This window comes from Candoia aspera, chromosome 8 (genome assembly GCF_035149785.1).
Source record: "Candoia aspera isolate rCanAsp1 chromosome 8, rCanAsp1.hap2, whole genome shotgun sequence".
NCBI classification, from domain to species: domain Eukaryota; kingdom Metazoa; phylum Chordata; class Lepidosauria; order Squamata; family Boidae; genus Candoia; species Candoia aspera.
The window spans coordinates 73,491,148-73,503,711 of record NC_086160.1 but is presented as its reverse complement, the minus strand read 5'-3'; the positions used below and the strand labels follow the sequence as shown (position 1 = coordinate 73,503,711).

Below are 12,564 nucleotides of genomic sequence, written 5' to 3'. Positions count from 1 at the left end.
CCCAAAGTGACTCTGAATCCACTGGTGGAATGTGGGCCAGTCTAGGTGTGACTAGTCCAATGCCTTAAGTGCTGCCCATGCTGGTTTCCAGAAGGCATGATTTGGGCAGAGAAGAGGTTGAAGGTTGTAGTGTCCAAAGGAGATGTGGAGAGTGGGGTGTAGTTCCCTTGTCAGCCAATGCAAGCCATTCAGCAAGCTGATTTATGGAAAGATGCCTGATGCACATGACTTGCTAAATGCTGACCCAAATGACATGGTATCCGTCCATCTCTCCCTCCTTTCATTTCTGGTCAGATGAGTGACTTGACTATGATTGATTATGTGCCATCAAATCATTTTTGACTCTTAGCAACCACATGGATACATTTTCTCCAGGATGATCTGTCCCCAACCTGGTCCTTCAGGTCTCCCAACGATGCCCCCATTGCCAATGTAGCTGGGTCCATCCATTTTGCTGCTGGTGGTCCTCTTCTAATTCCTTCCACCTTTCCTGGCATTTATTTACCAAATAGCCTTTCTTTTATCTCTTGACTGGAGAAGTAGAAAACATCAAACAACAGTTTGCCACACAGAATAACTTTCTGTAAAGTGCCTGCCCTTTTTGTATTCAAGGGACAAATGACCAAGCTCAAATTATTGTATTTTGGACACATTATGCAAAGACCTAGCTCCCTTCAGAAGTCCATAATGAACAATACATCCAATGCTTTGTGCTGCTAGTCCCGTGTTTGTCAACCTTGGGAACTGAAGGTGTATGGACTTCAACTCCCAGAATTCCCCAGCCAGCATGGCTGGCTGGGGAATTCTGGGAGGTGAAGTCCACACACCTTCAAGTTCCCAAGGTTGAGAAACACTGTGCTAGTCCTTAAGATTGTCCAGGCCTGCAGACCAATGACTTTCCAACGCCATTCCTAAAGCATATATTCTTCTGCTCAGAACTTCCAAGCAGGCATCAAAAAGTTTTTATCAACTGCACATACTTCCAGGCCATGTGCCCACACCTTCCAAGAGCCAGATAAGACCCCTGTTTTGATGCGAGCATGAATACATATTTTAATTTATTCCAGAGGACAATAGTGGGAACATAGACATGATATGCTGATCTTTTCCTGCCAGATCTAGTTGTATAAATCAATGCTTATCTCCAGGAGATGCCCACACTTCCTCCCCTGATGATTTCGGAAAGTTCACTGTTGTAATAACTTGAGATTCTCTAGAAAAAAAGAGAAATGGGGAAAAAACCCTGTGATTATGCAGTTTCCTAGCTGAGATACTGCCTTTGTAGAATTAGCCACATTAATCTGCAAAGAGAAGACAAATCCATGGCAAAGTGTCTTTGTCTCTGTGTATATTAGTATGTATATGTTTACGTGGGTATATATGATACAAAAATATGCATACATGCATACATGCATACATGCATACATGCATACATACAAACATACATACATTGTAATGATTGCCCTAATGTGGGCCACCAGAACTGCCTCCTAACAAGGTGCAAGGTTTTTACAAACCCGAAGTGACCTGCCAGTTTGTCATCGTGTGAACGTAGTAACACCTCTTTTCTGAGGCTTTCAGGGACGTAGAGGCGGTTAGATTTCCAAGCGAAGCCTCGGTCAAAAGTAACATTGTTTTTATTTGCAAGCAACCAAGAATCAGTTTTCAGTTCTTTTAGAAACTTTTGTTGCAACTGGGAAGGAATTGACAAAGCGCTCGGCTGGGCGGCGTCCGCAGCGGGTGGCTGCTGCGCGCGTGTTTGGCTACGCGTCACAGCCTGCATCCCCAATTGGGGCGCTGTCCACAGGGTGCTAACCACTTCTGGCGCTGCCCCAGAGTCCTGAGGTTGCCTTGACAACGCATCAGCCAGGAAATTCCTTTTCCCCGGAATAAACTTCAATTGAAAATTGAACCGATTAAAAAATTGAGCCCAACGGACCTGTTTGGGGCTCAGTTTTCGAGGGGTACTAAGAGCCTCCAAGTTTTTATGATCGGTCCACACTTCAAAGGGATGATTCGCCCCCTCTAACAGATGCCGCCAGGCTTCTAACGCGGCTTTTACTGCAAATGCCTCCTTTTCCCATACATGCCAACGTCGCTCAGTCTCGGAGAACTTGCGGGACAAGTAGGCACATGGCTTGAGGCATCCTGTCCCGTCTTGTTGCATCAACAATGCCCCAATGGAATAATCGGAGGCATCCGCCTGCACCACAAAAGGTTTTGAGGGATCAGGATGTTGCAAAATGGGCTCTTTGATAAAAGCTGCTTTAAGCCGCTCAAACGCCGTTTGACAAGCAGGCGTCCAGCGCAACAGCGCCCCTGGATTCTTTACTCTCTGAGTATCTCCCACACCCTTGGTTCGGAGCAGTTCGGTTAGTGGCAAGGCAATTTCAGCGAATCCCCTTATGAATAATCTGTAGTAGTTGCTGAACCCCAGGAAACTTTGAAGTTGCCTGCGGGTGCGGGGGCTTTCCCAGTCCATGATAGCCTGCACCTTGGCAGGGTCCATTTCTATGCCTTTATCTGAAATTCTATACCCCAAATAGTCAATTTGTGTCTGGTGAAATGCACATTTAGACAGTTTGGCATACAATTCTGCTGATCTGAGTTTACTCAGCACTCTTTTTACCAGAGACACATGCTCTTCCATGGTTTCAGTATAAATCAATACATCATCCAAATACACCAATACCCCTTTAAACAGATGTTCATGCAGTACTTCATTGATCAATTGCATAAATACCCCAGGGGCCCCAGCCAAACCAAAAGGTAACACCTTATACTGGAAGGCTCCCAACGGGCAATTGAAGGCAGTTTTCCACTCATCGCCCTCCTTGATTCGTACACGATAATAGGCTTCTCTTAAATCAAGTTTAGAGAAGATCTTTCCCTTAGCCAGATGTGACAACATGTCCTTGATCAATGGCAAGGGATATTTATTGGAAATTGAGACGGCATTTAATCCGTGGAAATCGGTACAAAGTCTCAATGTCCCATCCTTTTTTGGGCGAAAGAGAACCGGCGCCCCCACCGGTGAATTCGCCGGCTCGATGAATCCACGCGCCAAATTTTTGTCCACAAAGTCTCTCAACAGAGTCAGTTCCTTTTGTGTCATGGAATAAATCTTTGGCTTGGGCAATGGGTGTTGGGCACCAGTTCAATGGCACAGTCCGTCTTTCTATGGGGGGGCAGCTGGTCGGCTTCCTTTTCGCCAAACACATCAGCAAACATCCTGTACTCTGCCGGCAAGCCTTCCAGAGGAGGGGCCGGGCAATGCGGAGTCGCAGCTGCCGCAACCCCCACCATCTCCTCTGGGGCACCCTTCCCCTCAGTCGCTTGGTAGAACCCATCCCTAAACGTGATAGTCCGGTAAACCCAGTTTATTTGGGGATTTTGCTGCACCAACCAGGGCACCCCCAACACCACCAAGGGACCCCCTACTGGAGCCACGACAAAAGACAAACCTTCCCGATGGCTGCCCAGCTGCAAGGCTACCCGCCCTGTGAAATGGGTGACCGGTTTGCCCCCTGCCATGGACCCATCCAGCTGTGTAAAGGCGATGGGTCGCTGTAAAGGGAAAGTAGGTAGCTCCAAAGCCGCTACCACATCGGGGTGCATTAGACACCGGGAACACCCCGAATCAATCATGGCCCATACTTCTACAGTCTTGGATTGGGAGCCCAACTTCAACTTCACCGTGAGAATGCGGTAACTGCCACTCACCGATGAAGGCTCGCGCCCTTCTTCCACCACCTGCCCTGCGGCGCCCTTTAAAGCAGGTGGCTGGCGTTTCCCGCCGGCTGCAGGATTTCGGGCTCACCCTCATCCTCGTAGAACATCGCATCGTCTCCCTCGGTTTCAGCCACCGCGGCTTTCTGCTTCCTCGGCAGGGCAGGGGACTTCGTTGGCGGCTTGCCGAGCCGTTCCTCTCCCTTTGCCTTCGGGCACGCTGCCACTCGATGCCCCTCTTTACCACATCTCAGGCACAGGCCTTTTGCATACCGCTTCTCTCGCTCCTCATCCCAGGGTCGTTGTCCTGGTCTCCCCCCGGTGCTCGATGGGCGGCTGGGCTTCACCTCCCGCCCCGATTTGGCGGTCTTTCGATGGGCGAAGATCTCATGGGCATGTTCAGCCCTCCCCGCCAGCTGGATCCATTCGTACAGCGTATATGGGTCGTCCCTTCCCAAGGACCAGCGCAGCACCTCTGTATTCAGGCCATCCTTGAATAGCTCGATAATGGTGGCTTGGGACCAGTCATCCACCTTCCCAGCAAGCGCTTTAAACTCCAGTGCATAATCAGCCACGGATCTTGACCCCTGCTTAAGTTCCTTCAGAGCTCGCTTTGCCCTCTCTTTCGCCAAGGGATCCTCGAAGTGTTGTCTCAATGCCCAGAGGAACTCATCGAATTTCTCCAGTTCAGGCGCTTCCGACTGGCACATCTGGACATACCAGTCTGCCGCCCTCCCTTTCAGTTTGGTGGCAATGGTGATGATCTTTGCCTTTTCCGATTGAAAAAGCGACCCCCATTCCTCCATGTAGGCTTTAGCATTCGTCAGGAAAAATGAGAGTTTGGTTGGGTCCCCATCAAACTTGACAGGGAAGTCTCTCATCCCGCCCCCCGCCGGGCTGCGCCCCGCCACCGGGGCTGCAGGGGTTGGTACCTCCCGGGCTCGCGGCGGCGCGGGGCCCGGGGGCGGCCGCACCGGCGATGCTGCTGTTTCCATCTGGACCGACTGGTCCCCCTCGCGCCTCCGCGCCGGCCGTCGCTGCTCCGGGGACCGTCCATGGGACGAAGGGGTTGAATGCCGCTGGCTTGATCCTTCCCGGGTTTCTCTCAACGAGGTCACATCTAGGCTCAGCTGCTTCAGTATAGTTTCTAACGAGTCCATTTTTGACTCCAGTACTCGGATACGATCCGGGGTGGGGGAGCCCTCCGTTGGCTGCACCTGCACCACGGTGGGGGATAATGGGTATCTCTGCCTCCAGGATGGGCCCCCCGCCACCGTGACATCCCCTTGGGTCTCATCCCAGGTGACCAGCTCGCCCGGAGAATTTACGGTAGTCTCCGGGGCGGTTTTCAGACCCCCGGCTTCACCCTCCGACTCGGAGCTCACCTCTTCTAGGATGGCTGACAGCTCCCCCCCCTGGGACGGTCGGTCGGGCTGCCTCACGGTCGAGTCCGGTTCCCCTTCTTCCATCATCACGATGTCGGGTTCGGTCATCGCTGGCGCTCTCCCTCACAGGGTTAGACAACTTGTCTTTTCCTGGACAGGGGCCAGCGGAGTTGGGATCTTAGATTCTCAGCTTTATGTAATGATTGCCCTAGCCCAAATACTCAGACTCACAAGAGGCTGCTATATGAAATCTGATTTATTAAGGAACTAAAGGCAAATACAGAGAAAGCTGAGAATGAGCAAAAGCGCGCCAAATACAAACTTAAACCCTTGGTGCAAACGTATCCCGCCTCCCTCGTAACAGCCCCGCCCGGCACAGGTGCTAGCAATCGTCAGAGTTGCTAGCCTGGGAAAGTAACCTTGAGCGCAGTAGATAATGCAAATACATTCCAGAGCAAAGCCAAAAGATAAGTACTCCCATCCTCCCGAGAAAGATGAAACACGCATCCTGCTAATGACATGCGAAACGTTACGATGTATCAAAGACATTGAAACGGTGAACATGACATACATACACCACCACCCCTCACTAAAACAAAATCCAGCATGTAAGAAGGTTGATGGCATTGGCCTAGAGCAGTGTTTCTCAACCTTGGCAAGTTTAAGATGTGTGGACTTCAACTCCCAGAATTCCCCAGCCAGCATGCTGGGGAGTTGAAGTCCACACATCTTAAACTTACCAAGGTTGAGAAACCCTGCCCTAGAGTTAGAGTATTCCAGAGTTTAATTGCGTAACATGCTATGCTTTAAAAAAAGATAAAGATGCCTTCAAATCAAACTATGGTGACCCCATAGTTTTCTTGATAACAATACCATTTGCCATGGCCTTCTGGGACATGTTTGAACTTCCATCTTGGTCTCCCATCCAAATTCTAATCAGGTCCTTCCACTCCTGTGACTATGTGGATGCATCCATGTGGTCTTCTTGGCAACAATATGTATATCGCTTTCATTCAATATGTTTTTTGGCTTCTCCATCTAGCCTTCAACGCATCTTTGGAGTGTCACAAAGCACAGTCTGAAGGTGGCTGATGCCAGAGGTAGACATGTTGGTCTCTTCCAATTGTTTTGGGCTTCAACTCCCGTCTGTACTGTCATTCTTGAAGAAATAGAGGCCCGTTCTCCCTGAACGAGGAAACATGTCTTCCCAATTTAGCTCAAAATGTGCGAATAATGCTACCAGCCGTCTTGGGACTGTGCAGCTATTACAACTATCAGCTTGAGCTCCACACCAGGTGTCGTGTATTGAGGACCACCTTCCCTCCCCCAGATGGGAAGGATCAGGATCCAAATTACTGTCATTCCGCAGTGACAGACCCATTTTGTCTCTTGACCCCACTGCAGAAAATGGGCTGAACCTTTGGCTCCCCTGGTCCCAAAAGGGACCCCCGCGCTTTCCTACTTAGCTGATTTTCTTTAAAACCCTCTTTCATCACCAACCAAGGCTCTGGGCAGGCTCCATATTGGTAATACTCAGTGCACGGTTATCATTCCTCCTGTTGAGCTCTGTTGTTAAGGGGTGGGATGGGGGGAAGCTTTTTCTCAGCTTTGCAGTCAGCTTTTTATAGCATGCCCCAACTCCAGTGTGGTGCTTAACCCAGGAAAAGTGGGCATCTTTCGGCCTCGAAGTTTGTGGGCCTGTGGGTCTCAAGAAGCCGAATGGCTGACGTGCTCAGCTGTGGTCACGGGGCAGCGTCTGCGTTTTTTTTTCCCTTGACCACAAAATTGCTCCTCCAGTAGGTCCCACCTGTCTATAAAAAGAAACACAAGATCCTAAAATGGGTGCATCCTCCAAAAATACTGTCTTTGATCACTGGGTAGTTTCTGAACCCTTTCATCCTCCAAGCCTTCTATTCCAGACTGCTTTTCGCAGCTTTCCAGCGTGATGCAAGTTTTTAAGAGCAGCCTGTCCTGGAGCCCTGACAGTTCTCCAAAGGCTTGAGGAGCTGGATTGGAAAGAGAGCTTGGGCGGCATGCAAAGGGGTGATCTTAAAGGATAGGAGGGAGAGAAGGCTGTTTTGGCACTGCGGATCCACTGAAGGCTCTTTTCTCTCAGCAGGTTCTTTAGAAAGAGAGCTTGGACGGCATGCAAAGTGGTGATATATCTGCAGACAGTACGGATGATCCTCTTAGTAGTGGCCAACGAGGAAAACGACAGCCGCGAATAGTAGTGATTGGCGCTGGCCTTGCCGGCCTGTCTGCAGCCAAAACTCTCCTAGAAAGTGGGTTCACGGATGTGACTGTCCTCGAGGCGTCAGATCGAATTGGAGGCAGAGTCCAAAGTGTGAAACTCGGTAAGGGAACTGCTCATCTGGCCTTTTGGTTTTGACCTGGGGGTGCTTTCCTCAAGGGCAGAGGCGGGATGCTGAGGCTGCAGACAGACCCCCAGCACACCAGTTCTGGTCCCCGAATGTGCAGGGTTGACGTTTTAAACACTTTGTATTTTGTATTGGGGTGTGTGTGCAAAGTGGAGGAGAAATGGGTGCTTAAGCTTTGCAGAGCACTCCTAGCATCCTTAAAAGTTGACCTTGGTTTTTTCAGTTGATGGGTGTGGGTGTAAAAGGGCGAAATAGATAGAATCATACCATAGAATCATATCGTAGAATCATAGGTTTGAAAGGGACCTTGGTCCAACCCCACCATAAGGCCACGCAAGGTTTAAAACACCCACGTTGGCTTTTAAAATACCTGTTTCAGCTTTTAAACATTTTGAGCAATTGGGTCCTGCCCAGCCCCGTGCCGGTAAGAACAGCTGGGAACTCTTTCTGGTGGTAAGATCTACTTATGTGCTTATCCACCAAGCGCAGCCACTCCAGGCCCTAGGCAGGGGTCCAAGAGAAGATGGATTGGCTCTCCCACCTTGGATCTGGATTAAATTGACGGCTCCATCGTGCCCATCACGCTTAACCAGCTGGGCCACCCAAACCTGGCAGCATCATCCACGCGGCATGCTAAATTCAGTTAGTTTTAATTTGGGTTTGTTTGTGGCATAGCATGTTGTATGAACCCCACTGGTCTGGTTAGTTTATGTCTCAGCTCAGGAAGTGTGTCTCATGGGAATCAGATGCAGAAGGGAAATTCACAACCTGGCCCTTAAGAGTACCACCTGTCCTGAAGTTTGCCCGGGCTGTTCAATGTTTCCCACGTTGTCATTCTTGAATCTAGTGCTTGGTAGACGCACTGTAGCTTTTGTAGGCCAAATGGGCTCATTTCTGTACCCAAGGAGGAGGTGGCATTTGGATCATCAGGGAAGTCTCAGGTTGATCCTCGAAGAAGTGCAAAAAATAGATCTTCAGAGGGAAAAACACCCAGATGAACTGCGTGCGCTTAGCGCCAACTGACTGTTCAAAGCAATAGAAGAAGGGAAAAGCAGGCTGGAGCCTAAATGTAATGGACAGGTGGCATGGCAGAGTGCGTGCAACACCCCCCTCAACTGGACTTAGCTAGCCTTCCCTAATGCAGTGGCAACTCTTGGCTGGCTGGCACAATGGGAACTGTAGTCGGTGAAGAGTGATCTCATCCTTTCTGGGCGTGTGCTTCTAAGAACATTACTGGGAGAGGAAACAACTGGGTTCAAAGCAGTTGGGGAATAGAACTGGGTGAGGAGGTGGCATGGAACTATAGAGTTATAACATTGGAAAGGAGGCTGAAGATCATCTCGGCCAGCCCTCTGCAGGGTGCAGGAAAACAGACCATCCTTAAGAGGTCCTTGTCCATCCTCTTCTTCAAAGCCTCCAGAGATGGAGAACCCACAGCCTCCATAAGTAGACTGTTCCACTGTGGGACAGATCTTACCACCAGGAAGATGTCCCTGGTGTTTAAAGGAAATCTAGCAGCTGAGGTTCATGCCTGTTATTTCTGGTCCGAGTTTCTGTTGCCATGGAAACAGTCCCTGGCCAAGGTGGCCTCCTTAAAAGTCCGAAATGGGGCAAGCCGGCATTAAAACATGCCGTTTCCTCCCGTTCTGTCTCTCGGCCAGGTTGCCTCGGATTACCTTGCTCTGATGCCTTTCTGGTCACAATTCTGCCATTGTTCCTTCGTCCAAAGGTCCTTCCACTCTCACAGGGAAGGTTGAGCGAGAGGCAGTGCTTCGCTCTCCCCCACCCAGTTCTCCTGCCTTTCATCAGTCGGGCTGGATGCCACTCTGCAATTTGGCCGGAGCGCTTGTCCGCATTATAAATATCTTCTTTTCTGCCTTTGGGGTCCTATAAATAGCACCACATCCAGAGACGAGCTGTGTGGGGCACTCATGGCCAAAACAAAGAACAGTTGTGACAACCAAGCAATTTATCGTGGCTTAAAATCTTACGAAGCGGAGCCCGTTCCTTGCTCGGATCCTGTCCTCAGCTGACAGATAATTCTGTGCACGCAGGGAGGGAAGGGGAAAAAAGAGAAGAATAATTAGGGCAAAAGGCCACACCCTTGTGAGCTGTGTGTAACAGCATCACAACTGGCTGGCCTTCTTTCCTTCAGTGGCCTGACAGCCCCAACTGTTGACACTTTTTTTCTATCACTCTCTAAGGATTTATAGATCAATCTGCTGATTTAGAACAGGGCAACTTGGCTGAAGTAAACTTGCTCATCTTTACACAGAACCACAAGCTTCATCATCATCATCATCATCAGCTACCGACAATCACAGTTACAACTTTTGTCTTTTGGGGAGGGGAGGGAAGAAGCTGTTCATAAGTCCTCCACAATTTTTCTTTTAATGGTTTAAATATTTTTTTGCTGTTTTACTGTTTCTAAGGCTTTTTGCTGTTACGTTTTTGGGTTATTTGTGGCATTGTTTTCTGGGTTTTAACTTCCTAAGCCGCCCAGAGTTACGTATATGAGATGGGCAGCTATATAAATTAAGCAAGCAAACAAAAGAATAGAACAGATCTCTTGAAACACTCTCTTCGAGTGGCAATGAGTTCCAGAAGTGAGTTATGTGCAGGCTTCTGTGTCATTAATTCCATTCATCTTTAAGATGCCATGCTCTCATTTGTTATTTTAGCTATTATCCTGGGTAATTGGAAGTAATTTCTATGGGCACTGAGACTATTCTTCTCTCTCACGGTGAGCGAGTGGGATGTGGCAAAACAAAATGAAAAAAAAAGAGGGCAGTAAGAACCAACCCCAAATTAGATTGAAAAAACATATGTGCATACCCCATAAGAAGAGATGGAACTTTGATTGCATCATCATAGCTGCCATCTTGACTTCTTTGACCACACCTTGGGGATACCCCTAATTCCACTGAAGTTTCTTTTGGCACCTGTTCCTTCCTGCAACTTGGCTGCATCTTTTATCCCTTCTCTACCACCATCAGCCACTTCCCCGGGTCTGCAAAGTTGCTGCTAGGAGATGTTGCCCAGAGTCACTGGGAGCTGGGTGGCATATAAATTTAATAAATAATAATGATGATGATGTTCTTGGAAATACCCAACAAGATTTTGCTGTTTCCTGTTCTTCACTGAATCGTGTCAAAAGTGGCACTTTCTGAGCTGCTCAGCTTTTATTGTTCAACTCCTAAAGTTCCAAATCTTCCTAATATCAGATTCTTTTTATCTCTCCTTTCCCTTGAATTAAACACTCATGCACAAACACACACACACATGCACAGAGTAAAAGAATTCCAGGCTGTTTAGAAGCCTGAATCATGGGCAGAGGACAGATTGCACCAATTATAAGTGATCGGATGCTCGATGTCGTCTGAAATTCATTTTCTAGTTGCAGCTAGTTCTGGACCACTGAGTTGGGATCCAAAGGGGGCCTTTAGTGAGTGGATGCATTTTTTTTCCCTTGGAAAAAGATGGGAGTCTTTTTCAGAGAATGGGGTAAGCTGCAAGGGGAAGGAACCTAGTACTGTTCTGCATTTGTACAGCGAAACTGCTGTTTTTATTTGTGCACAGAAGACAGCAATTTCAAAAACAAAAACTGGCACATTGCACAATTTCAGTCTGCCAGCCTGTGTTGAAATCTCACCCAAAATTCTGGATGAAAATATTTCTTTAAGATAGATAGGTGATAGAAGATATATATTCTCTCTATAATGCATAGAAAATATTTCTTTTAGATATAGATATGGGTATTCTCTCCAGTTTTTTGTTCATCCATTCAATCGTGTCCAATTCTCAGAGACTGCCTGGACAAGTCCCTGCAGTTTTCTTGGCAGATTTTTCAGAAGTGGTTTGCCATTGCCTCCTTGCTAGGGCTGAGAGGGAGTGACTGGCCCAAGGTCACCCAGCTGGCTTTGTGCCTAAGACGGGACTAGAACTCATGGTCTCCTGGTTCCTAGCCTGGTGCCTTAACCACTACACCAAACTGGCTTTCATTCTCTCCATAATGCATAGTCAATCTTTCTCTTTCAGCCCACCACTAGTCTTCCTTTGGAAAGTACGGTTTAAATCCAGCCCTAGTGAACTATAGAAGCTTGCTTAACCCATGATTTCTCTGCCAGTGTGGAAGATGATCTCTAGCAAATTTTTCCAGGCTGAGAGCCAGTCTTGGCTTTTAAAAGGAGTGCTTTGGACCAGGACTAAAATTAATTATATCCCATTTACATTTTAATGGAATGAATGCTAGATATACAGGTAGTCCTCACTTAATGACCACAATTGAGACTGACATTTCAGTTGCTAAGCAAAGTGGTCATTAAGAGAATCTGACCTGATTTTATGACCTTTGGGGGGATGGTTGTTAAGCAAATCAATGTGGGCATTAAGCGAACCATGTAGTCATTAAGCAAATCATGTGGTTCCTCATTGATTTTGCTTGCCAGAAGCCAGCCGAGAAGGTCACAAATGGCGATCATGTGACCACAGGATGCTGTGACGGTCATAAATATGAACCGGTTGCCAAGCCCCCAAATCATGTTCACATGACCATGGGGACACTGCAACAGTCATAAGTGTGAGAACCGGTTGTAAGTCAGTTTTTTCAGCACCATTGTAAGTCTGAACCATCACTAAATGAATGGTTGTTAAGTGAGGACTACCTGTAATGAACCTGAACAGTTTCCAGTCATGTATTTAATATTTTATGCCAAATTCCTGATTACAATTACTTACCAACTTTTTCTCTTGGGGCTGCACCTAAGACTTTGGGGGGCCCCAACCATGCATCTCAGGATGTTTGGCGCACTCCAAAACCTTATGGGTATTGTAGTTTAAACATATGATACTCTCTGGTCCACAGCAGCTTTTTCAAATACAAGATCTAACTAGGTCAGGTCTCTCTAAACCAGAAGAATTAAACTTTGGACAGGTTGTGCTCTTGAAGATCTTATGAAGGGGATTCTTCCCCACATCCTCTACTTTCCTTGCTGCAAAGCACTGGCTCCATTTAAGTTTGACCATGGCTTGCTTTATTAACTGGGAGAACTTTGGCTTGTTCTCTTTTCCTC

At 48.0% G+C, this 12,564-nt stretch overlaps 1 protein-coding gene across 3 annotated transcripts in view; it reads left to right on the top strand.

Annotated features, from left to right (window-relative positions):
- Positions 1 to 12,564, top strand: part of SMOX (spermine oxidase) — a 53,956-nt gene that overhangs the window by 27,908 nt on the left and 13,484 nt on the right. For all 3 annotated transcript variants that reach the window (XM_063309766.1, XM_063309770.1, XM_063309767.1), the window contains exon 2: positions 7,234 to 7,468. In XM_063309766.1, coding sequence (XP_063165836.1) covers positions 7,261 to 7,468 — 208 coding nt within the window. In that variant the 5' untranslated portion in view covers positions 7,234 to 7,260. The remainder of the gene's footprint in view (positions 1 to 7,233; positions 7,469 to 12,564) is intronic.